The 27,265-nt window shown below is 35.2% G+C and overlaps 1 protein-coding gene across 3 annotated transcripts in view; it reads right to left on the bottom strand.

Moving 5' to 3' along the window:
- Positions 1–2,561: 2,561 nt before the first annotated feature.
- Positions 2,562–27,265, bottom strand: part of da (transcription factor daughterless) — a 632,912-nt gene continuing 608,208 nt past the window's right edge. For all 3 annotated transcript variants that reach the window (XM_089595689.1, XM_089595691.1, XM_089595690.1), the window contains 2 exons: positions 26,721–26,863; positions 2,562–3,995 (listed from right to left, as the gene is read on the bottom strand). In XM_089595689.1, the coding sequence (XP_089451815.1) occupies positions 3,957–3,995; positions 26,721–26,863 (182 nt within the window). In that variant the 3' untranslated portion in view covers positions 2,562–3,956. The remainder of the gene's footprint in view (positions 3,996–26,720; positions 26,864–27,265) is intronic.

Here is a 27,265-nt window from a genome sequence, read left to right as displayed (position 1 = left end):
CTTGTTTTTGAAGTAACAAATTAATGATGAGTAAATAAATGTTTATTAATACATCTGAAAGATGCTCTACTTATATACACTGATTTCTAAATTTTTCGAAAAAACGAGTACCAAAATATATATTTTATTAAATAGATTATTTATTTACTCAGTGGCTAAGGAGCTAGCCTAGTGTGCAAGAGGGCAGGAATACAAATCTCTTTGAAAAGTGTTTTCTTTTTTTTTTCTTTTTTTTGTTTTTTTCAAACTGGTTTGAAGAAGGAAACAAGAAAACAAGAAGAATTCAAAATGTTTGGTTTGGTGTTGGGGGATAATGTTGTGTGGTGTAGTGCTATGACGTTGTATAGTGTTGTTCAGTTTTGTACCTTAATATTTGCCGACAAACCTTTTCTAAACTTAAATTGCGTCACGTTCATTATTCTTATATTAAAGTTAAAGTAATTTTCCGATCATATGCCTTTATCATCGCGTACATTTGCAATGCCCAAGAGACCGTTTTACCTTTACTTTTGTACCTTTATTTATTAATGTACTAGAAGTTTCTACTTTAACTTTTGTCTCTATAAATATTGCTCTGCGAGCATAGTAAGTAAGTTAGCGCGCCGTGGCAGCAGAGAAAGCTTCTCTCCGCTTGCCTTCATTTGAGCACATTTTCATAATTTAAGCACTGTGTAGCGTGGGCGACTATTTAAATTTTAATTTCTATGTCGCAATGAGAGTAAGACCTTAGGGGTAAGCGTCGCTCTCAATATTATTATTGTTTATTGGTTATTTTATGAGTTATTAGTAGTGATGTAAATAAAAGATATTCATTACAGGAAAAAACCTTTCGGTAAAAAACCTGTTTTATTGTTCGTGTTAATATACAAAAATGTGATACAGTCATTAATAATAACCGATACAGCGATCGTTCTTGTGAGTATATATGTGAATATGTGTATGTTGCATGCGGTGAAAATGTACCTTAAATTCGTGAGCTTCGAAAGCTTCCCAAGGGGGAGAGTCTGGTTATACGAGCTGGCGCTCGGCTTTCTCGGGTCTGCTGGCCAGGCAGGACCGCATTTTCGTCGCCACAAAATAATTAGAGTCTCGCGGGGAGACGATGTTGAAGTGTAGTGAGCGCCCTCGTTTGATCTCGCTGGGAGACGGTAGAAACTTTTTCGTCGATGACGATGAGACGTCGAAGGAAAAAATATAACGGTCCAAAGCTCTAGGTTAGATTGCTAATATCGTGACACGTCCGTTCTGTTCCAAAACCCCAAGTGAATCCTATCAAGTAAATCCTTAAAAGTTATTTTAGTATTATAAAATTATAGAATTGCCTTGCTAACAAGAAGTATCAAAGTAACAGTATTAATTTGTTTCGATGTATCCAAAAAAATGTTGACTACATATATTTATTTCAACGAAACATAAGTAAAAGAAATAAAGACAAAATGATAAATTGAATAAAAAAAAAAAAAAAAAATCTACCATGAAGTAGATTTGAGCCCTTAAATACAAAACAATCCACGAAAGGGCATAAGCCTTATCCATCTTAGCTATCCGAAGAACATGTTGTATCCCTTTTGAAGTCACATATGATCAGGGATATCCTCCGGAGCTTGTCCTACAGTTAACAGCAGTTAGGATGTGTAAAATTAATAAATTAGCGGTTAAAGCTGTACTGAAAACCTTAAAAAATAGTTGAAGCTACATATTCCTTAAAAACGTAAATGGATTTTGAAATGTTTAGAGTACGGGAGAGTTAAAAAACAATACATTGAAATCAAAATTCTGTGTATATAACTAATGAGCAATTAGTTCCACGATTTAATTAAATAAGATTTATAGATAACATTGAAGCCAGAGCGAGAGCAAGTCAGTTAAATAAATACATAGCATGTACTCGGTTGTAGAGTCAAAAGACTCTCCAAAGAGAAAAACTCGTGTCGTCGCTTGCTTTGGCTGTGCACTCAGCTATACAGCTATATAGCCGACATTTCCACTCCCCTCCTCGTAGGCACACATTCGGTATACCCCTTCCACGCGTCTCCAAAATGTGTGCCTATATGGACATTTCCACGCGAATCCACTCTTCTCATACCTCTACCATGCTTCTCAAATAAATAAAAAATGTGCGCCTGGTTCGGCCGCTTGGCCGCGGTGGGGCGCTCGAACCACTGGAAAAAAGTGGGCACACTCCATAGCATGGCAGTCAGCAATCTCCCTACTAATCTCTGGTATGTACCATGACGTTAGTATGTTATTGTAAATACAGTTGGCGCTTTAGTGTCATAAGTGTTCTCTCAGTGTGTGTCATTAAGTTAATGACAAGTGCGCTTGCAGTAAGACAATTCAAAAAAAAAAAAATACTTTGTAATTTTTATTAAACAGTATTCTTATGACATTCCATCCTTTTTTATTAATCATAGGTATATTGAAAAGTTAACCTAAGAAATCAGTTAAATTGAACAATAATGTTCACGGCATTAGGCTTTTAAAATTTGGTATAACGTACACAAATAAAAACTTTTATTATTTATTTTCATCTTTTTAATATTATGTTGATGGAAGTATTAATGTGTACATTTATGTATATACAATTTGTTGTATGCATATAAATAGAGATTATTTTACCTCAAATTTGTTCAAGCCTCATAATTCATAAGAACAAGTAAGCATTGAAATGAATTTCTTGTCATTTCTTCTTTCTCAGTTCTGCACATAATTCAGAATAAAAGTACAATGTTTTTCTAACCAAGTTCAGAAATTGTTAAGTCGAATGATTCTCAGTTTTATATGTATTGCAAAAAAAATTTATAATTCATGTTCATAATGACATCTTACGTAGTAAAGCATTGAAGGTACGTTCTTACTGTTAGCAAGCTTACAGTTTTAATTTTTAAAATGCATTTTTGAAATCAGGCAAATTTACTTTATTCAGCCGAATTATTTATTAAGTAAAAATTGTAAAATACCAAAAAAAATCATTAGATGTCTGTTACGATTTTATCATAATGCTGAACTACAGTGACATTAGTTGAAAGCCACAATTGTACACTATATCATACTGTAGCTTTCAAGCTCGTAAACTAGCTGTTTTTCATAAATTTTGCACAAAATAACATTTAATGACATGTTAGGAGTATTTATTATAAGTTGTTTGGGATCAACAATATTACCACAGCTCATAAATTATAATCAGTGCTACAGTCACAACAATCTTATAACCTTGGTTTCAGCTGTTTAATGCTGTAAAATCCTAATATCTGCTTTCAATGAACAACTTACAATTTTGAAGAATATAATAATGTGCTGGGATCTTCAATAATACAGGCTTTTATGATAATTAATAGTTTTTTTGAGTCAATTAAATGTTTATGAACTTTCAGCTTGTGTGTGAACATACATACATACATACATACATACATGTACACATGCACGCACTAAACATTATCTTGTATGTTGTACATCAGAAACAAACTTTTCACTTAACATATAGATGTGTAAATACGTTAAGTTAAAGTACTAAAAAAAATTTAATATTAATCTTGAATTCTAAATAACTACCGCAAAAGTATCGATATTATTCAAAAGCTAATAATACTTCATCAGTACTGTTCCTGCAAAGTGAGATTTGTATACCTGCAACAATTTAAAATAGTAAAATTAAGGTAAAGGAGCAAATATTTTGCACAACATAATCTAAGACTACAACTTAATGAAAACAAGAGTAAATCACATAAAAATATTAGAGTTTGGCTCTGCCTTCACTTAATCGTAATAGTAAATCCACAATATATCATTATCACGGTATAACTTGTGTTATCAATCTTTGTCATCCGTAAAAGTAAGTAATCTAGTCCCTCGTTGTATCCGATTGCTGATAGCTGAAGAAAGATACAATCTCGAAGAAATATGAAGAGTCAGTTACCGCAAATTCATAAAACTGTTTTACTACTCATTCTTTGTCACTAAGGTCGCTGTACTGTGTGCTGATGAGTTGCTATTTCCTGAAAAAATAAGTTCAGTTTATATATTTTATAATACTTTATTTATTTTAAGTATGAATATGAAATAGAAACTAAAACGAAGATTTTGTTAAACTAGAAGAATAATCTAATGAAACTTGTAAATGAGTACGATTTTTATTTATTTTAATTATCATACGATCATTGTCTTACATTAAAAATGCATGGCACTGTGTATAAAGTTAAACAGTAAAATTATTGTTTTTTATAAGAAACGTTCTTACAGTAACGTTTTTTATAAGTTATTTTTACTGTAAGTTCGCATGCAAACGTTATTTTTTTGTTTTTTTTTAAATATCTGCTTGCTTGCATACGTCATGTTCTTGTGTTAGTATAGGCACAACTTAATCAAACCAGTGGAGAGTGGGTGCTTGGGTACCCAAGTATGAAGTTATACTTCTATAAAACAATATTGTGTACAAAAGTGGTGCAACTATTGTGGGAATGAGTATACCTACGTTGATTGGGTGTGATTTTAACTTGTATGTAATGAATTAATGTTTATAAGCAATTTATTATGGCACAATACAATAAAAATAATATATAGGCTAGCCCGTCCAAGACTGTGCGCTTTCATCGAATCTTCCGGTGATTTTAGAACAACATTTTACTTCCTACGTTGATACATCTGTAACATCACGCTCACATCTATCACGTACGATCCCACACTTATTTCTCGTCCATATTTAATACTCAAAATATAATTACATACAGAAAATTGGAAAAAATTATCCTGTAATATAGTTTTCTTCAATAGGGTAGTATTACATGCCAGAAAATGTCCCTTCAAGACCTTCATCACAGATAGGTTTTTTTGACAGATATTATTCTAACGTCAAACGTATATTGAAGTAGCATAAAAAAAAACCCACGAACATTGCATCTCGTTTGACTGTACCATTATTTTATACACAATACATTAAAGAAAATTTATATGTAACATGTTACTAAATGAAAAAATTACATCAAATCTCATTCATATTATTTGTAGGAATCTCCTAATTTTTTTGGTACAAAAGGTTACTTTTAGAAAAACCTATCGAATTTTTAAATAGAACTACAAATTAAATCTTAAATGAATTTAGAAAGAGGGGATAAGGTGTAAATGAAAGCATGTATATGAGTACTTGCACATAAGGGAAAGAACTGCCAGCTTTACTCTATACATTAGCGTTCCTGTCATTATTTTAACTTTCCCAATCAAACTATGTAAAAAACGTCTTATACAATCGAATTTTTAAATAGACCTACAAATTAAATCTTAAATAAATTTAGAAAGAGGGAATGAGGTGTGAGTGAAAGTATGTATATGGGTACTTGCACATAAGGAAAAGAACTGCTAGCTTTACTCTATACATTAGCGTTCCTGTTATTATCTTAACTTTCCCGCACAAACTGTAAAAAGAACGTCTTTAAATTAAAAAATCACTTTTATCCCGAATGAAAAATTAAAAAAAAAAAAAAATTCAATGAAAACTAATTATTGTATTCGTAAAGTACACAAACATTCTTTATAATTTAAAAAAATTTTTTTTAAATACGAAAGAATCGTATAGAAAACTATTAATTTATTGTAAAAGTAACAAATAAAATACGTAGGAATAAATATTTATTGATGGATTGGAAGGGTGCCTGGTTTTTTTAAAACAACTTAAAAAAGAAAAAATTATTTTATTAAGTAAACTGTTCATTCATTTAATTTATAACTAAACTAAGTAAATTAGTGTATATTAAATAAAAATTCCTGTGAAAAATAAGTTACAAGCTGTAAGATTGAATGAAGTTATTGATTCTCCTATGTTGGGCCTGTTCATAGTAGAGTAGGTAACGGTGTAAAAGAATTATTTCTGTCTATTATTTCAGGTGGAATGTGAGTTTTAATGATTTTTTGGGGGTAAACAATTAAGTATAAAGACACTTTTATATAGAAACCTTGCATACACTAACGTACACGTGGTATTAATTTTTATTGTTTACAATAAATAAAAAAGTCCTATGTTTTGTTAAAGATAAATAAATTATGGATACGGAAATCACAAACATTCTTACAAAAGCCGTGAAGAATCTATCTAGCAACAACCTGAAACGTAACACTATTGAAATAAAGTGACAAAAGTACGGCACGTGTCAATTCATAGGCAGATATACAGGCAAACGTAGCTATATAAAAAAAAAGTTAATGCATCTTCTTTTTCTTAGGATTCTGATGGCATACATTTTGCTGAGAAAAAGATGTATGAGATTTTTGCAGGGAGTTTTTTTTTTTTTTTTTTTTTACTCGGTTACCACGACAGTCTACTGGTATAGTACTGGTCTCATCACCATCGTATTATAATCACAGTGGGAACATCTTCAGTGAAACATCTTACTTGTTTATCTTACAGTCTCTTCACCAATAGTTGGAGACGACCCCATATTTTAGGAACCAAAGCTCTCGGCTGAAGCATTGTGTCTTTGTTACTTAGTATCCTTGAAGAAGCCCCATGTTTTAGGGACCACTCCTCGCTGGTAAGTCTGACCATTGCTGCTTGGTGCCTGCAATTGGATTCACTTATCCCTCTATATAGCCCCAATAGCTCAGTAAATAAGCCGGAGAATGTGGAAAAATTGGCAACAAGCACCAACTTAAAAAATTTTTGTGTGTTCATGTTCTTTGGACCCTTGATAACATTTATCACTACTAATATCTACCTTTGTATAAAAAATAATGAAATAAGGGTAATTTTCTTACCCCTTTTTTACCTCTATTGTGGAAGTAATGAGAAGTCTTTTAAATCTTAAGTTTCCTCCTGAAAACCATCTCTTGGGGATTTTTGGGATCGCCTATCAGTCAAAAATCGGGTGAAGGTGGTTTCACCCCATTTAAACAACTCCTTGGATGGACAGAAATAAGGAAACTCGTTAAATTCGGAATATTTTCTTGAAAATTATCTCTTATGTGTTATTAAGGTCGCTTACTACAAATTTACAGTAAAAATTTGTACGAGGGTAGTTGCATGCCATTAATACCAGTCTTAGAAGTGACAAAAATAAGTAAATTTTTAAGATCTGAAATTTCCCTCAAGAAATCATCTCTCAAAGATTTGTAGGATCTATCTATATGCATACTTGGAACTGCTTTTAAATTTTTCCACAAAATTATACTACATCTCTCCCATCCAAGGCGTAAAAAAATGGATTTACCAGTCCCAAGAAATATTATGGATACAATAATATGTGAATATCAAAGAGGTTGTAGTTAAACTTGTGGGTTCTGTAAAAATTGTATATACTGCTCACAAACGTGTAAATTGTGTTATGGTTCTAAATGTACTCATCACAAGCTACCTAAAAATACTATCAGAATAGAGGATGAAGTAGTCTGCCCAGCTAAAATAATAGAACAAAATATAAGTGAAGATAAAGGACACACAAATAATGCATTTGCAGCTCTTAAAAGCGACTTTTATTACGATTTTTTGTGACTATACTTGCAGAATGTAAGTTTATTCTATGTATTTTGTTTATTTTGTAATTTAAAAATATTTGGAAAACAATTCAAGTATACGTGTAATAAATTTTTTTAATCATTCAACTATGTCACTACCAAAACTCCCGTGCATATCATATTGACAATGAAAATTTTTTTAGTTGCCTAAGAATTTATAGTCAGCGACTTCCGTTTCCTCCGAGATACAACGTAAAATTTTTAATTTGAAAAGTTTACCCATTTTTGTCATTTCTAGAGGTGGTTCTTAAGTTGTGCAACCACTATTACACGACTGTCAGCCAGAGATTCATAATTATTGATCCTAATAACTCCTGAAACACAATTTTTGAGGTAAAATTCTAAATTTCACAAATTCTTCCATTTCTGTTACTTCTGTGGATCGTTTTAATGCAGTCCAATCACTCTCACATAATTTTTGGCCACAGATTCATGATAAGTGACCCTTATTGCCTTTGAGAGATGATTTCCATCGTAAAGTTTTGAATTTAAAAACTTTTTTCTATTTCTGTCATTCCTAAGAGTGGTTTTAAAGTAGTGCAATATTGCTCACACAATTTTGGACCACAAATTGGTAAGCATTGTAATTATGGCAATACAAATCTCCAACAAACAGTTTCTAAGGTAAAATTTTAAATATTTAAAACTTCTTATTACTTTTACTACTGAGAATGATTTAGGATAGGAAAACTAAAAAAAGGAGTTTTAGAAAAAGTCTGCCTTCATTGGGAATCAAACCCTCTACCCCTATAACAGTCTTGTATTAGTTTCAAGCATGCTTGCCATCAAGCCAAGACCGCTTTTTATGACATAGTTTTTATCAAAAGTTGTTTTTTGTGTATTATAAAAATCAATGCCTTGTAACACTTTCTTTAGTATAAGTTTTTTTTTCCAACAACAGACAAATATTATTAGCTTATTAAAAAAATTCACAAGTATTCTTATCTTATTCACTAAAGTTTCAAAAAAAATCACAATACTACACCTGAAATTACACCTCTTTTTCTAATAGTGTTCCACTTTCTCAAGATCAGTAGCTTCTTAATAAAGAGCCACTATCTGAATAGTTAACGCATTGATGATCACACTTCTAAATGGGGGTAGGATTTGCAAGGAGGGTTTAAAAACGGCAAATCAACGTGCAACAATAAGCCTAGCACTTTAACAACGTAACAAAATTTCTAAGCTAGGCATACAGTTCGCTGCATGGTGCCATCAAGCAAAAGTAGTTAAAAAAAAGTAAAGTACTTGATGTGAGACTCTGCTTGGCTCACTAATCTACCTTTTCATACGATTCTGGAAGGATAGTACTACATATACTTTGCTTTCACAGAGGCATGCACGTATATATATGGTCAGAGTCATAAATACACATACACTATGGCCAGAGTATATAGATGCACACACCACACATACGCCATAACTAATGACGATGGGATGAGACGGAAGATGCAAAAAAGATACAACATTAGTTTTATGGTAATATTAAATAAATTTCTACCCAATTGGTACACCAAAAAGAAGCCATACGCACCTTGTTTCCTCGTAGCCCATAAACATCCGCCTCACCACCATGTGACAGGATAGCGCTACTCTCCTCACACCCATCCCCTTCCCTTCTCCTGCAGTCTCATTCCTCGCATTTTGCCCGTTCTGCTTGTGAGTTTCAATGCTTGTGCACTGCAATCTGTAGCTAAGGAAGACGCAAACTACCAAATTTAAATAGGGTCAGCTGATAGTTCACATTACAGTTCATAGCTTTCGCATCATTGAGACTACTTTTCAGCCTAAACGACCCCAGACCTTTGTGCACACTAGTTTGACCTTTACTATAACTAGAACTTCGCGTTTATATCAAGATGCATGATATTAAATACAGTGGCCTTACTGCTGCAAACTTCTCATGCCAAAGCAAGGCACCTCAATTATTTCACAAATCAAATGGACTTGCACGTCAGTCAGAAAGTAATTCAGAGTAAGCACTTCGTACTCCGGTGGATCGACCAATACATGCGCCAAAGAGTGGGAATTGATGGAGTGCATGATCTGCTTCAACACCATCAGACGGTTTTAGTTTGTCAAGACCTCGTTTTCTTACTTCCGCCTAAAATGTAATCGTCACCAACAACACGAGATGCTATGATACCCCACTCATTTTAGGTACATCAGGGTGATTGAGCTTATACGTTCCATTCCGTAGCGCAAATGCGTGTAGCTTGCTCACTTCCGCTCATAACTCAACGCAAGCTACCAGACAATTGGTACCATTGTCACCATAGATTAATGCTAGTGCTTCTCTATTGGCCGTGAGACATTAGAAATCCATGATTGCTGAATCCGTGCTTAGACTATTAGTGACGCTCAAATACACCACTCTGGTTGACAAGCATGTGAAGAGAATTCCGTAGCGGTTCTTTCCTACTCCACTTAACTTTCACGAATAACCGCAGAAAAAAATCTACTCCATAATGACTAAATAAAGGCTGACGATAAAAAAGTCTTACGTTGGGAAACGGTGCTATCAATGAAATTCCCGGCTAAATACGTCTAATTTTACGAGTCATTAGCCTTTCATCGATTTTGAAGCAGTTCTTAAACTAATGACAAAAAATTTTCTCCGGCTAAATGACATTTTTGTTAATTATTTTTGGCGAAGCCAATCTTAAGACTCTTGATTAAACCACAGTTTTAAAAATTTAATTACTTTTTTACTTAAATACTGTTAATTGTTATTATTAAAGTAATGTATTTTCAACATTTCAGAAAAAATGCATGATGTGTGATTTTGTTCTATGTCTAAAATTTTTTTTTTATCAAAATTAAAGTTGCCTGCAAACTCAATACTGTGTTGTCATAGTACAGATTTATTTTTTTTTTCTTTACGTCTCTTTTGTGTTCTGCCATTCATAACTTTAGAGCTCTCAATATTTGACCAACATAACAGCAATTACAATTTGCACATGGTATGTAGTAAACGACGTTTTTTTATCTAGAGGGTCAGTTACATCCTTTCTAAGGAAAGAAATTGAATTAAACTCATTATTTAAACTGTATGTAAGACCAATGTGAAGCTTCTCACAATAATGTTAAATATAATTGTGCAAGTAGGGAATGTACGGTAGTGACAATAAAAGTTTACAATCATTATTATTTCTATTGCAATTGTCAATGATAATCATGTTTTTTAAGGTATGCATTCTTCCATTTAGAAATGTATCAACTAATTTTCAAGGATATTAAAAGGATCTCTTCAATTAACAGTCTTTGGAACATATGTACAATTTATGTGGAATTGCATACGATTCTAATTTGATAGTATTGCGTGCATGTACTATGTTATTTATGTATGAGGAGAGTACTCAAGCAGCTAAACTTGAATCTCTGACTACATTATAATTTCACTTTTTTTTATAAGAGTCAGAGGTATGATATACACCTAATTTTACTTTCATCCATTGTATTTTATTAAAATTTGTGTTGTAAAGAATATTTCCTACTGATAGATTTTGTACCTGACAAGAGCCAGAATATTGTCTACACAGCTGAAACGTTGATTTGTTTTTAAATAAATACAATAATTACAGTACCATTATTGAACGTTTTTGACAATTATTTACCGCCTGTCATTAGACGTCTCACTTAATTCAAAGAATTTTCGGTTGAAGTAGAATGTTTTATGTATGAACGTTTGTAATTAAGTGCGTGTACTCTTACTTTTATGAATAATAATATGTCAATAATATAAGCTGATTAAGCAGAAGAGGCACGGAGGCCCTGGGTGACACCGCAAGGACACAACGCCAACATCTACCCTGGAAATGGTTTGTCCAGGGGTATTTGGGTGTAGTGTAAAGTAAGGTTAGCGACTAGTGGAGAAGTGTGGAAGAGAAAATTCGTATGTGGCACTGAGGTGAGATTCTTCCTGTGTAGGATGTGCCAAGGGTAATACTCAATTTATAGTGGGGATGTATCAATGCGTACTTGAAAAATCCCCTGGTATGTCTTTAACGGCACATATAACATGGCGTTACAGTAGACCTGCTCACAGTTTGTTTTCTTCCAAAAACGGGAATTGCACTTCGTTTGACTATGTAGGAGTATCCCAGCTACTACATGACAGTGGTTTCAAGCCAAAGTGTCGGCCGATACGTAAGTAAGGTGTATAACACGCAACGGCTTCGTTACCGTATGTTTGTTCACTGTACAAACACTACTATAACAGCGAGTTATTCGTAACTACAGTGGAGTAAGCGTATTGTATATATTGTCTCACTCTCATTGGTAGTAGCAGTAGCAACCGAAGTAATAGCAGTGGTGGCAACGATAGCAAAAAAAGCAAAAATTGTTTACCATAGTGATGCGCCTAATCAAAAAAAATGCATGAACTTCGCGCCTTTCTCTCACTCTCTCTTTTCCTTTCTTTCACGACCGAATCATACCTTGACGCTTGCACCAACATCGTGAAAAGTCTTTACAACTGCTTGCGATCATTCACTGTCTGCGCAGTTGCGCACGACTACTTGCGAACGCTAGTGTCACGTAGTATATGCTCTCATATGCGTACCACTGCTCTCAAGCGCTTGCATCTTGCAGCGTGCGTAGCGTGACCACTTTCAAGCGCTTGCATCGCTAGTATATGCTTGCAAGCCCTCGCATTTTGCAGGCTGCACAGCGCGACTACTTGCAAGTGCTCGCGTTGCTTGCATGTGCTAGTAAGTGCTCGCATCTCGCAGCCTGCACAGCGCGACTACTTGCAAGCACCCACGTCGCTAGCATATGCTTACAACCAGGTTATAAGCACGCAGTTGGTACGCTTGGAGCGCTTGGAGCAAAAACGTGGGATCAGGCTAGAGGCGCAAGGGGAACGTGGGGGCATATTAGGCGTCGCACAAGTCACAAAGAGCTATCCACATCATGTATACTGTGCAGGCAGAGTGGGGATATTCTGAGCATGGGGCAGCATATCCTGGCACTCGTATGGTAGTCGGGCTCTGTAGGCTGCAAGATGCGAGCGCTTGCTAGCATATGCTAGCGACGCGGGCACTTGCAAAAAGTCGTGCTGTGCAGGCTGCGAGATGCGAGTGCTTGCGAGCAGTTATACGCATAACAGAGCATATATATACTATGTAACACTAGCGCTCACAAGTACTCATGCGCAACTGCGCAGACAGCGAACGATCGCAAGCTGTTGTAAAGACGTTTCACAATGTTGCTGCAAGCATCAAGGTATGATTCGGTCGTGAAAGAAAGGAAAAGAGAGAGTGAGAGAAAGGCGCGAAGTTCATGCATTTTTTTTGATTAGGTGCATCACTATGGTAAACAATTTTTGCTTTTTTTGCTATCGTTGCCACCAGTGCTATTACTTCAGCTGCTACTGCTACTACTAATGAGAGTGAGACAACATATATAATGCGCTCACTCCACTGTTGTCACGAATAACTTGCTGTTATAGTAGCGTTTGTACAGTAAATGCACATACGGTAACGAAGCCGTTGCGTGTTATACACCTTACTTACGTATCGGCCGACGCTTTGGCTTGACACCACTGTCATGTAGTAGCCCAAGCTGGGATATTCCTACATAGTCAATCAAAGTACAATTCTCGTTTTTGGGAGAAAAAAAACTGTGAGCAGGTCTACTCTAACGCCATGTTATATGTGCCATTAAAGACATACCAGAGGATTTTTCAAGTACGCATTGATACATCCCCACAAAAAATTGACTATAAGGGTAAAAAGCGGGCGTGAGAGTTAGCGTGCATGATTAAGGCATGCAGTGGATTTCTTCGCTGTTGTAGAGAAGAGTAATGAGAGTTAACAAGGAGTCGAGATTACTAAGAGAGGGAGAGAGAGTGAGAGTAAAGCAGAAGGAGAGAGAAAAACGCGTACGTGAGAGCAAAAATCTGGTTGCCTGAGAGGAAGCCGTTTGAGTTAGGTGTTAAATAGGTGTATCAAGAGTGTGTGTGTGCGTATTTAAAGAGCCATCTGAGCTCAGCAGTCAGTGAGAGGCTTTCTGCCCATGGCAATAGGATGAGAAGGGTGCTTGCGTTTTTAGAGTTGGCTTAGCCTCAGTAGTTGGGTAGGTGCTACCTGCCCGTGGCAACATGACGAAGGGAAGGTGTGCGTATCTGAAGGGTCACCTGAGCCTTAGCAGTCGGCAAGGGATCGTCTGTCCTCTGCAATAGAATGTATTAGAAAGTGTATGTATGTGCAAGTCTACAGCGTCTTCTAAGACTAGGCAGATCAGCTGGTGAAGCTGCCGGTAGGACATCGTGCGAACAAGGAGAGGATGTGCAGTGTGTGCTCTCATTGGCAAGCTGATGCGTAGTACGTAATCAAAGTATTAGTGTGTAATGCGTATATCCTGGTCATTTTTCTTGGAAACTCTTCGCCTTCCGACAGATAGTCCACGGCGGGGCCTTTTCTTGGTAGAGAGTTACATCGGAAGAATAGAGCTAACCCACGTAGCCGTGCCGAACAAGGTGCAAAGGGTATTCTAGGTGTTTGGAGGTAAATTTACTGCGTTGTATAGGGACCAGTTTTCGTCGACGTAAAATGTTTGCAGGGCTGGAAAAATGCAACGTTACAACCTTAATAACAAGAAAAAAATAACAAACATGCTATTTAGGTCCTTGCACATTTTTTTAGCATTAAAAGTTAAGTTATATGGATTTTTGCTAAAACACCGCACGTATTGTCATCTTCCATACTCATTACGGTTAAACATTCTTACAAAAAATAATGTAAAATATGGTTTCCAACTTTTTCGAGGTCACTTTTTTTTGATGCTGCAGTTTCCATTTTGCTAATTTTCTATTTTGTACCATATTATGCAAAATAAACTTGAAAAAAAAACTAATTTCTCTTTTTTTATAGATTTTTGCATGTCTTAGATATTTTATACTCTTTTTAAACACTGAAGTATATGCATAGAGTCTAATAAAAAGATTTTGAAAGGGTGGTTAGGCATTTACTATGGTTTTTATAAATCCACCTTGTAAACATAATTTTTTATCCAAATTATGGCAAAACACTAAATTTTTCTTGAATTATAGCCTTATTTCATAATGCAAAAAAACATGTTAATTCAATAAAAGTTTTGCATTTCCTTCTCGTAAAATCATTTTATTAGGACACATAAGAATACTATAATTTATTAAGAAAGCAATTATTAGTGAAAATAGTTATATTATTCAGTTCTCGAATATTAAACTTAATCTACTCTTTTTTATCTATGACTCCATCTTTTTCCTTATCGATATTTATTAGCACCAAGTATAGATTTATCCATTGTAGCAAAATGATACTTGCGCCGTAGTATGCACAGTGTGCGTATTTAGTGATAATTTCGTAAAAATCTCAGTAGGCTTTGTATTGCCATCTGAAACAAAGCTTATTAACTATTACATTCTTACTGAATTTGTATGGAAAAATTATTTTTACAAGTTGAAATTAAAACAACCATACCAAATGCTTAATCAACTGCTTAAAATTTCCCCAGAAAATTCTATTTACACTGTTGTTAATTAGTCTGAACGATAAAAAAAACGTTTGGTGTTTTAGCAAACATCTATGATATTTCACTTATAATACTGAAAAAACGTAGAAAGACCCAAAATTTTTCAATTTTTCTGACCTATGATTTTCTCTGGCTGGGCCATTTCGTATGGTTAAATGAAGATGATGTGCTGCTGAGCTACTTTACATATCAGTTTTACTGATAGTGACTCCACCGTAAATAACAGTAATGGCAACTGCGAGCGTGTCTTAAACGTTCTTCTTAATCTCAGCATTAAAGCTAATAGATCATTCGTCACACTGTAGTCATAAGTCTCATTTATTTCAATGATTACGTTTTGCCTAGCATGGCTCGGCTTTGATCGTGGCTCATAGCGCAGCAACATGTGATGTGGGTCTGCGTACATAAAGCAGCTTGGTGCTTTCCAAGCCGTTTGCAGATAGCTGTCTTGCAAGTACTTAAAGTAAAAGCGAAGATTTTCAATCAAATACCAACGTTGAGTCATGAACTCACAAACTCAACGAAAATTATTTGCTGTGTGATAATTATCGGGTGAAGACACTGTACACAAGCCTGCGTTAGCCGTGATGACATATACCAATGCTGTCTCGCTACTTTCACATTTTGTACGCATGGCCCACCTAACTGCTTCAAATTGCACGTCTTTTCTTCTCTCTTATTAAAATTAACCAAACAACTTGCAGCCACCAATCCTGTCTCTCTGTACAAAAACTCTGACAGATTTCCGATCTCCATCTGGTCACCTACATTTCCAGGAGAGTGCTTGTTGAAATCATACTTAAATGCAATGGACAACTTTTTCCTCATTCCTAAAACCATGTAAGGATTATACAAATAGCCCTGCAAATGAAAACTGCAGAGAGTGGTGACTACGTTTTGTAATAAAGGCGTGGAATGTAAAAGCATATTTTGACCAGTGCACAACGTCGAAATGTCTTCCAATCTTCCAAATTGTGCATTGATTTTACAGCAAGGATCCACTTATTCCCGTAGTGTAGCTCTAGGGTGCCAATAATGTCCCTGGCATCACGTTTAGTTATAAGAAAGGTATTCACCATGTGGCGGGCGTCATTCTGTATTACCATAAACAGAAGCGTGACATTTTTTTCGTTGCTATATTCACCATCACTGCTCATGCTCTCATACGATTGACGAAAACGGTGCTATTGGAGCAGATTTCAGGTTAATACGGGAAACATTTTTGCGGTAGTCCAACATGACAGAAATCAAGCGTTGTTTTCTCATTACAACTAGTTTTGAGTCCCACACAACGTTGTTTCCAACAACTTGACAAGGCAAGTCAATACATTGTCACCTGCAACAGTGTCAAGGGTAATGCCTGCTGGAGTTGATGTACCGCCGATCGCCCATAAAACTGTGGAAAGGTCCCAGATCATCGTCAGTAGCATTCGTGCTCTCCCGAGTCTTGGAGATAACTTTCTACCGGTGAAATAGCCATAGTTGGTATGCCCCCCCCCTCCTTCCAGTGCCTGTCATTCCTCCCCGCTTACTCTTTATTTTGAGGCTAGTTCTTTGCTTCCTCGTGCTTAGCATGACCTCAACCGTTAGTCAACCTTTCTTTAATATTTTTTCAGAATTGTCCTGGGTTTTGGTAGCCATTCTTAACAACGGGATAAGATGGAATCAGAAATCACCAGAAAAATGCAATAAAATACACAACATCAGTTTTATAATGATGTAAAATCAATTTTTACTAAATTAATGCACGAATAAAAAGCCATACGCAGCTTGTCTGCTCACAGCCCATAAACATCCGTCTCGCCACTGTGTGACACTGTTGTGTCACTGACGGTAGGTAGGTGCTGTGTCAGTTGGATCAAGCTGTTGTATCTCTAACGATCTTTCTTTAACGAAGTAGTCAGACCAACCAGCCATATATTACTGATGATTATTCTAGTGCGTGTGATTTTTTATGCTGCACACTGTAGGTACCATGAAAGTATTTTTGTATCGTAAGAAGAAGAAAAAAGAAGACAAAACCTCATTGTTACATGAAAAATCTTGACTGTTGCGTGATGCAGTATTGGTATTAAAAGATGTGCAATAAAGACTTTATAAAAATATAAAAATACTAATTAATAGGGCCTCTGCTCCCCTATTTCTATCTGTATATGTACTACAATTTTTAGAAATTGAGTGTTTTAATGCATTAGCTTTTGACATTTCCGCTGTCTTCTCTGACGTATTGGTGATTTAGATACTCATTATTCCTAAGTATCAATATTTTTTCTGTGACCATTAAAAGACAAACAAAGGACTTTTTTTCACTACGTTGCAAACTATTCGACGGTGTCGTCAAAAATAGTTACAAGTACAAATGATGACAGTCACAATAATTAAACCGTTAATTGAAACTTTTCATGTTACAAGTATGACATACAAAGATTGGATAAGATGTAGGAGGCTGGTTTGAATAAAATGATATCTTATGCTAGAGGAAACAGAAATTATAGGTACATGGTTATTGTAATTGATATTGTTTTAAAGTATGCATCGGCCCTATCTGTCAAACGTTGAATAGAGAAGATGACACCACAGCAGCAATAAAATTCAAACTGAATTGAGGAAAGGTAAAAAAATTCATGCAGTGACAGTGGCAAAGAATTTTATAACATAATTTTTTAAAATCTTTTAAAAAAGTACAAAATTAAACTTTATTCAACGTACAGTTACCTTTAAGCATTAGTATGTTTAATATATTATCTTACACAAGAAACAGAATGTAAGGTTAATTCAGCCCAAATGGAAACTATCAATGTCTCGATTTACTATCAAATTAAAAAACAGCCTGTAATAACTTAAACCATCGTACAACAGCTATGAAACTCAAAGATGATACATGACGATAATCGTTTATATTTATTTTAAAAAATCAGAAAGTTATTTAGCTCATAAAAAAAGGTATTGTGGTAAAGTGTTGCTCAAATTTATTGGTCTTCTTAGTAAAATGTATTACATTGGTTGCGAGGTAATAAGTTGGTTTAAATAGCAAAATGTGTAAAAACGTCTGTTGTGAAAACAAAAATGAGCTTTTAAGTCTATGGAAACTGTTATGTAACAAATCTGAGATCGTATGGGTGTAACATTTTATACAATCCAAGCACCATAAAGTTCACACAAAAGAATAAAAATAATAGTTAACTATAAATTCTACTACAGGAGAACCAAGAAGTAGAAAAACACAGCCAGCAATAATCAATGATGGTGGAAAATATTGAAGTGGGGGAAGCTTTTTGAGAGAGGATAACTCTAATTCAGAAGGTACCTCAGCATCTAGAGCTTATTGCAATGCTGGACAAGTCATAGATCTCATTGGATCTCCCTCAAAGCATGATGCTAGCCCCATGTAAGAAGGTATACCAGCCTCTGTAAGTCATTGTGACACCAATGGAGCCAGGAAGTACACTAAGTTCTTTTCCTTTGAGCAAGAGATTAAGGTTTTTTCTTGTTTTATTTATCAGGAGATTAAACATCATTTTAAGTTGAATAGCCACTGTTACTTTAGATATTATGTAAGCCATAGTAAAGAATGAATAAACTTTTTCTGCTTAAAAAAATAAACTTTGCTTGGTTGCACCGTATCATCAATTAAAGTAAGCTTTTTACAAGGAATTTATCAGTAATAAAGAGTGATAGGAGATATATCGTGACACAGATAACGAATATTAACACCTTTTTTGACTTTAAAGTCCTTATCACCAGTAACTACAAGCTTCAAGTCTTCGCTCCAGATTGTGTCTCCAAAGCTATAAAAAAAATTAAGTTATGTATGATAAAGTGGGGAAAAAACTTCAAAAAAACGCTTTGTTTATTTCTTATCACAGCGATAAGAAGTAAAAATTTATAGATTTGTAAAATGAGTTTTGTAACACAAGTTCGTGTAAATTAGCGTGTACATATATATACATATTTAATGAGAAAACAGAAAGGAGAAATTCCATGAAGTTGAAAAAAATGAAAGGTAGGTTGTATTTCACAGAAAGGGGCGTTAGTTGTTGCCTTCTCTAGTTTCACTTCCATATTTAGTTGTAGTGTCCCATAAAGTATTAGATTTCTTATTCAAACTTTTATAACCATCAGGAAAACCCAACCATATAACCTAAACTCGATTACCACAATTTTAAAAGCTTTCAACACAAAATGGATATTAGATTACTTGGCCTTTGAGAACTTTTGTTCGTAAATACCCGCAGCCAGTGATTAATCTCTATAATCTTCTGAGTGGTAAGTAGTTAAACTTGTCTGTGATATTTAAGTAACTGCGACAATTTCTGTTGACCCATATGGTTTTTAACCTTTTTCAAAAGCAGAATTACTTTTCTCCCTATCGGACACAAAATGATATCCCAAACTACTTTTCGTGCTTGCGTCATGGGCCTAATGTGAAACTTTTCTGCTCTAGAGCCCAAAATACTCTTTTGCCCTCTGGGCTCAAAGTAAAATTAATTTTTTGAGCTCAGAAATTAATTTTTTTATCATGCAGAAGCAGTTAAATAATTGAAATAAGTTTTAATAGCTGTCTTCTAACACTGTGTAGCTAACAAGTGTTTTCCATAATATTTTTCGTGTTAAAAATCATATTTTTCACATTTATTTAATGAAAAGTGTGCAGAAACAGTAGTTTTCCTACGAGTTAAAAAAGTCTTTGTTTGCGAACTGAGAGGTTTGCGGCCAGAGCCGAAGGCAAGGTCCGTAATGAGGTTCGTAAAGGAGACTTTTCGAACGAGTATCGGAAAATTGCTTTTTTGCCCAAGGAAGTACCAGCCTTCCAAAGCCACCCGAGGGCGGAAAATGTTATTTTCTGATCCTGGGCATATTTGAGGGTTTGGTCTGCCCTCGGTATAAAAATAAGATTCGCTACAAAAGTGTCATTGCTCCAGGGCTACCTTATGTCCCTCAGACCCTGCTTTACCAGTACCTCTGGCTGCACAATAGATAATGATACTTATCCGACAAAAACTGCTATTTTACGAGTGTTTTAAAGAATTTACGATACCACAAATTTAATTATTACAGGCTGTCATTAAATTTCACAGTAAGTCAAACCGTTTTTAGTTGTCTTTTGAGCTGAATTAAACTCACATTCTATTTTCATGTGTGATTGAATATGTCACATATTAATGCTTTAAGGTAACTGTAAATTAAAAAAGATTGATTTGGTACTTTTTTCAAAGATCTCAAAAATTTAAGTTATACAATTCTTTGTCACTATCGATAGGTAAATTTTTCGTATTCTTTCTTGATTTAGTATGAATTTTATTACTGTTGTAATATTATTCTCTGTTTTATGATTGACTACTTTATCTCATACCTACTTTAGAAATATGTTAAAAACAGAAAGATATATTTATTATCTCCGCTTTCTCTAGCACAAGGTGTCATTGTGCTATATACGTACCTCTTACCGTTGTTAATTCTGCCATCCCAATGAAGAAATTCGTTAAGTGCACTTTTTTCGGTGTCAGATTAGAGTTTTTCCTAACTTTAGTAACATTAAACAAATTATTGAAAATAATCAAAAAACTGTTCATGATTTTTACAAACACAGTTAGATTGGACAACACCTTATGGATCAAATGATACAAAAGACTCATTTTTAACCAAAGTATCATGTAACGACTGTCCTCTCTGGGGCGGAAGAATTAATTCTAGCAGAATTGATTCTTTCAGTCACTGAAAACCGCTGCTGTTGATATGCCTTTAAAACTTGTTTCTCATGATAATTTTTCTGCAAACACACCAACTTATTGCTTCATTATGCACGATCGTATCGTTTAATATTGCTCGATGAGCGTCAACATTAAGAAACTCATTATAAATAGGGGTGGGCGTAAAAGATGAGGGTGAGGGCATAACTATACAGGCTCGTACCTAAATTTTTTAACACCATTCGTCTTTGAATCATCATAAAGAAAGGTCATAGCAGTAGCAACTAGAGCCAAAAAAATAAGAGAACAAACGAAGATAAAAAATATGGTATGTTTAAAAGATATTTGTCAAATAAGCCTACTATTAGCAAATTAACTAGCAACGTGAAATACTAAAACTGAAACTAAGGGTAATGCATGATTCTGATAACATTATTTATCCATCAACCATCATAAGACAAGGTCAAAGCGTGGAAAATAAAGAGCACGATGAAAAATAAAAACATTATAAAAACATCATTAGCAGGTATGTAAACTGGACTGAGCAGAAGAAAAAAAAAAACTCTGAAAAAAGTTATAATAAAATAATGATTTTTTACGGAGAAAAACAACAAGTTTTAAAAGTGCAATAGTGAGAAGGACTCATCTAAAGATTATAAGCACTTTTGATTAATGAATAACAAAGTTGATACGCTAGGTAACTATCTTTGGTGCGAGCCAGTAACGCCATCTCCTGGATTTTTCATTTGAATAGCGGTGGTGTTGAAACGTTTGCATCATAGTAAAGCCAACAGAAATTGATGTTTTTTATGTGTAAATTAAAAATAAAATAAAAATTTTAGAGCTAAGAAAATGGTTTTTATTTTAAAATCAGATATTCAAAAAGTAGAAACCAACGTTTTTGGCAGAAAAAGCCTCTAAAAAGATCATAAGCTTGTTGAAAGTTGTCATTGTAATAACACTTTAAAGTAAATTCGAGACAATCAGACTCGTTGTTTAAAAAAATTGGTTTTAAGAGAAACCCCTAAAGCTGCAAGCAAAAAGTCGAATACTAATTATTATAATGTTCAAGTAAAAGTATACAAAACTGTGTTATGTAAATGTTTTGTTAACATTAATTTTTTACGTCGAAAAAAAAAAAGTGATTTGTACAGTCTTTCTTACAAACTTATAAAGTATATTTTAATCGTTGTTTTCATAAGCATTTAATTGTATACTATCATACTTTGCTAGCTACATGAAGATCGGACTTAGAAAAATTATTTATGCAATTGTAAAGCAGGATTGCGTCTGTGCAAACATTCAGCAGTAGTATGCATTTTGGTAAATTTTGAAAGTAGTCACTCAAAAACTAGGCAGCCAATAATTTTGAATATTTCATCAGATCAACAATTACAGAAATATTAGAAAGGCTGTAAATTAAAAAAATTTGTTAGAAAAAAAGGAATTATTTTTTAAAATTTGTACAACCAACAACACACAATAGTAACGATCTGATCTGTTTGTTTTGTTATACGACATTGCATCCATCGATATTTTAAAGCTATAACAACAATAGAATCATTCGTGATGCAAACAACAGACTTTTCTTCTTGGCACCTTTTTCCACGAGAAATACTTATCTGAAACAGGGCACGGAACAAGCGTACGTCCAAATAGTTAAAACTAGATTTTTTTCTTTTAAATAAGTAGTCCCGCTTCTTAAGAGTCTACTTTTGTATAAAAAAATACATTTTTTACGTTATAAAAATCTAATTCATTACAAAACTTAAAAATAAAATGGTCCATTTAGCATGGCTATGAATAAGCGCACTCGCTTGTGCGAAACCGCATTCCAAATTGACTGCAAACAGATGGCTTTAAATAGCCTGTCGATAGTGTCGTTTTTAGAAAATTAGCTATACTACCACTCTATTCTGCTAGGAAACCTATAGTTCTTCTCTTCAGAGAGCCAGCCCATAGCAATGACATTAGATAAATACAAAAGAGTAAGCTCATAGTTTTATGACGGGGTCATTTTTCATATTAGCCCGAAAAACACCAAAACTCGACTCGATGTAAAATTTGAGGTTTTAGGCTTGTTTCAATGCCCTGTGTACGTATGTTTGTGTTTCATTATGTTTCATGCGAGGAGAAAGGAGAGGACGACGGAGACATGTAGCCAGTAAGACGAGCAAAGAGAAGCGCGAGTGGAAAAAGCGGGAATAATAAGAAGAAATGTGCAATTAAGGGACTATAAGTGATGTTGACGTTAGTACTGTATGCGCAGAGATATATATATGTGTGTAAATTTTAGTGTGAATCGGTAGGTAGGTAGGTTGGTGGGAAAATGGATGGGTTGTCAAACTGTAGCGATTATTCTAATTGTTGGTTGTATTTTGTATGTGTCTTTTGTAGAATTGTAATGCGCCGGGAATATAGGGAGTTTGTGTGTATACGTGTAGTTAAGTGGAAGAGCGAGACGTGTGCGAGCTGAGTCGTATGAGAGAGGTAGGGGAAAGAAAGAGATAGAAGAGATTTCGAGGCAGTAGGATGCGAGCAGCGAGACTGAGAAGACTCCTTGACGGGCCTTCATGAGGGAAGGATGTAGAGCGTGTGCGCCATCGAGACGTCTAACCTACGTCCGTCACCAGCTCTTGGCGATCTATGGGAGGCATCATCTGCAGCCTGGCTAAGACTACGCAATCACGAAGAGCAGGATGGCAGTAGGCGACATCGCGAGGACACGACGCCGATAACTCCCCGGAGATGGGGGCCTGGAGGTATTTCGCGTAGTGCGTGGTGAGGTTAGGGACTAGTGGGAAAGAGAGGGAGAGGGACATAGTATGTGGCGCCAAGGTGACGTCGTGTGAGTGTAGGATGGTTTGAGAGTAAGGGTAAAAAGCGGGCGAGTTGACGAGTGTGTATGGTTGAAGGTACTGGGGATTTTGTTGAGGTTGTGAAGTAGAGTAAAAAGTGTAAATAAGGGGTCGAGGTTGCTAACAGAGTGAAAGAGCGAGAGTTTGTTGCGTTGGTTCGAGGGGAAGACGTTCGGGTCGCGGAAGAGAGCTTGGTGGGCGTGATCGCTTGGATAGTGGGTAAGCCAGGGCATTCGAGATGACGGGAAACTGTAACACTGCGTGTGAGAGTGTGTGTGTGTATCAAAAGCGAAGCGTTGTCCGAGTCTCGGGAGTCGGCGAGAGGTCGATTGTCCGCTGCGGTAGGGCGTAACACGCGTGTGTAAAGCAAAGCGTTGTCTGAGTCTCGGGAGTCGGCGAGGGGCCGGCTGACCGTTGCGGTAGGGCGTAATACGCGTGTGTATTCGAAGCGAAGCGTTGTCTGAGTCTCGGGAGTCGGCGAGAGGTCGACTATCCACTGCGGTAGGACGTAATGCGTGTGTGTATTCGAAGTGAAGTGTTGTCCGAGTCTCGGCAGTCGGCGAGGGGCCGGCTGACCGTTGCGGTAGGACGTCGTAGAGTTTGTTTGTGTGTGTGAGTGTTTGCAGCGTTGTCTGAGACTCGGTAAACCAGCTGGTGAAGCCGCCGGTAGGACACCCTGTAGACCAAGAGAGGATGCGTGGTGTATGTTCTCGTCATCGGGTTGATGCGTGAGGTAGCTCGTCATCGAAGGCGTGTCGTTGTAGCCAAGTGCTCTCGTGATCGAACCGGGTAGTCGTAACCTCAAAGCGAGCCATTCTTGAGGTCGAGTGCGGGAAATGTGGGTATGCGTGTGCGTGTATGTGTAGGTAGGTGTTCGAATGCGGGGTTTAAGAGCAAAAGTGTGTGTGTGTGTACTGCGAATTGCGAGTTAGCGCCGGAGGTAGCGTCGATTCTCTAGAAGTGTTCATCTCTTGTAAATGAAATAAAGAGTAGTCTAAAAGTAAAATTCGTGTTAGTGTGTTTATTTGTACGAGTGTGAAATAATCACATCCTGATCATTTCCCTCGGGAACTGTCCGCCTCCCGACGGATAGTCCGCGGCGGGGCCTCCTCTGGGTAAGGAGTCTACATCGAGAGAGCAGAGCTGAGCCAAGCCAAGGCGTTCGAGAGAGTATTGGGTCGCTGAGTTTCCTTGTTTTAGGTGTCGTACGTGATGTGATGTGTTTTAGTGCGTTGCATCGGGACGGCTTCGGGTCGACGTGAAAACGTCGATTCGGGGCCGAAATCGCAACGTTACAGTTTGAACTGGCATAAAATACTATAGGAACATATCTTTGAGAACATCAACACAGCAAAAAATGCGTATCTTTAGCTCTTTAAAGAAACAACAGTTGGAAAGAATCAAATTCAAAGTTGATGATATTAAAAATTCGATCCATCCTCTGATAGATTAAATTAAATTAGCCACTGTTTTCCCACATCACAAAAATGTGTAAAAGGTCAACGAAGCACATTACAACGTTAGAGAGTATAAACACTTTTTCCTTAATTCACCTTAGTCCATAAAATGAGTGTAAATAATAAGTGTAATAACAAATGTTATTTATTTCTACTATAAAAATATTATGGTTATGTTAAATAATTCAATTTATTCTCTACTAAATTGTATAAATTAAAATCTTCTCTCAAACTTTGGCTAATTAGGATCCACAAACGAAGTAAAAGGGTCTTAAAAGTAACAGAGGTGATGCTACAAGGTAAAGAAATCCCTATTGGGGCTTAAATACAGCCAAGATTCTAATCTAGTAAGAAAAATAATCTAGTAAGTTGTCTTACCTACTGGTGAATTCAAATTCTTACGGAATTAGAATCCTTACTACATAAGTATCTTTAATATATTAGAATCCTTACTGTATTAATAACGTTACTGGATTAGAACCCTGATAACTTGACTACTGTTAATGATTCTTATTATTTATTAACATCAAGTGATTTTATTTAACCTATGAATAGTAAAAAAATGAAAATTACATCTTTATTTTATAGTAGCATACTTATTTGCTATGGAATGTGTTGGTTGCCTGGAGGCCGTATGGCCCTTAAAAATGAGATAAAGGGTTGTAGGGCTGTAAAGGGCTTGACAAATATCATTCAACAGCATCGCACCACACTACACAATATCATCCATGATTTTTTTTTAACAAGGACATTTTTTTAGAACTTTTGAATACACATTATTATTCAGTATGCAACTTCATCTTTGACTATCTACAGTAAATTTTGTGAATGTGTAATATTAGACATACCTTTTGTACATTAGATATTTTGTAACTGTCAGAAAACTATTAAAATAAAATGACAAAAATTAGTTTTTGTACCTAAGCTTGGTATAAAAGAAATGAAACAAATGAACTTGTATAAGACTGTAACACGGAATAATTTATTAGAAGTTTCTAATGTCAATCTGTGCAGAAACTGTGGGAAGCATACGATAAAAATATAAGAGGCTTGAACGATATTTTGTATGGTTAACAGAATTTCAAAATTACACCAATAATTCCTTACAGAGTAAAGGAGCTCTGAAAGAACTATCGATGGAAGCTTGGAACTGTGAGTAGATGTCTTATTGCACGACTGTACCTAAAAAAATTCATAATTTTTTAAATGTTTTTAAAGTGCTTCTTTTTACGAGTATTAGCTAGAGACTCACTCAACAACAATACCACGGGGGGTACGGATTTGGCAGAAAAGTTAAGAATGTAGCAGTATATAATACAAATATGTGATACATACGAAAAGAATTAAAAAAAAAGATCATTATACGACATTCAGCTGACTAAACCAGCTATCGACGCTTTTCTCAACAGTATACTCAAAATTATATTCATGAGATAAAAACAATAAGGATTAAATACTTTTTACATTTTAATTTTTTGCACCTAAATATTTTAAACCGAGTATGGAACAAAGAATTGAAATAAATTTTTTTTAAGTTTAAAGTTGAAAGTATACACGTACTGTACATATGTAACATATTTACAGTATTTATACTGACGAAACATGTAATCTTGTCTTTTATTTATCTAAATAATTTATTCTATTTAGGAAATGCTGAATACAACTCTTTATAGTAAAAAAGTAGTAAGATGAATTACCGGCATGTCCGTCAAATGTAATGGCGTATGCGTATGTGGATGAGATAAATGTACTGGTAGATGACTGCACAGCTTGGGCCCATCCTCAGCCTTTTCTTCTTCCCTCCTTTTTAGACAAGCAGCTTTTGGATTTAAATTCCGTTCTGTCAACAAAAGTCTACTATTATTTTATGCATAATTTTGTTAAAAAATGGAGTAGTGTGTGATGAATATAAGAACATTAAATTTTTTTGAACATTTTATAAAAATAAAATAAATAGATGAACAACACTTTTTCCAAAAGTTGGTGATCATTAAAAAAAGGTTTACCAATTATAATATTTATTGGATATTTTGACAAAAAATTTGATATTTACTAATATTCAGTACAAAAGTAGAAATGACTCTTATACAAATATCATTTAATTTAGAAAAACTGTTTGTACATGAGGTCAACTTCTCCAGTTTTTTGTCATTTGAACTATTAATAAAAATGACTTCAAAACTTCTATGTTTGAAAAATGTTCGTAAAATTTTAGCATTGAAAAATGCTGTGTTAGCGTTTT

The sequence above is a fragment of the Copidosoma floridanum genome, unplaced genomic scaffold (assembly GCF_036245765.1).
Source record: "Copidosoma floridanum isolate Cflo_tuat_1 unplaced genomic scaffold, Cflo_Japanese_pri ptg000027l, whole genome shotgun sequence".
NCBI lineage: Eukaryota > Metazoa > Arthropoda > Insecta > Hymenoptera > Encyrtidae > Copidosoma > Copidosoma floridanum.
Note: the sequence above shows the minus strand (reverse complement) of the source record. Positions and strands in the feature narration are given on the sequence as shown.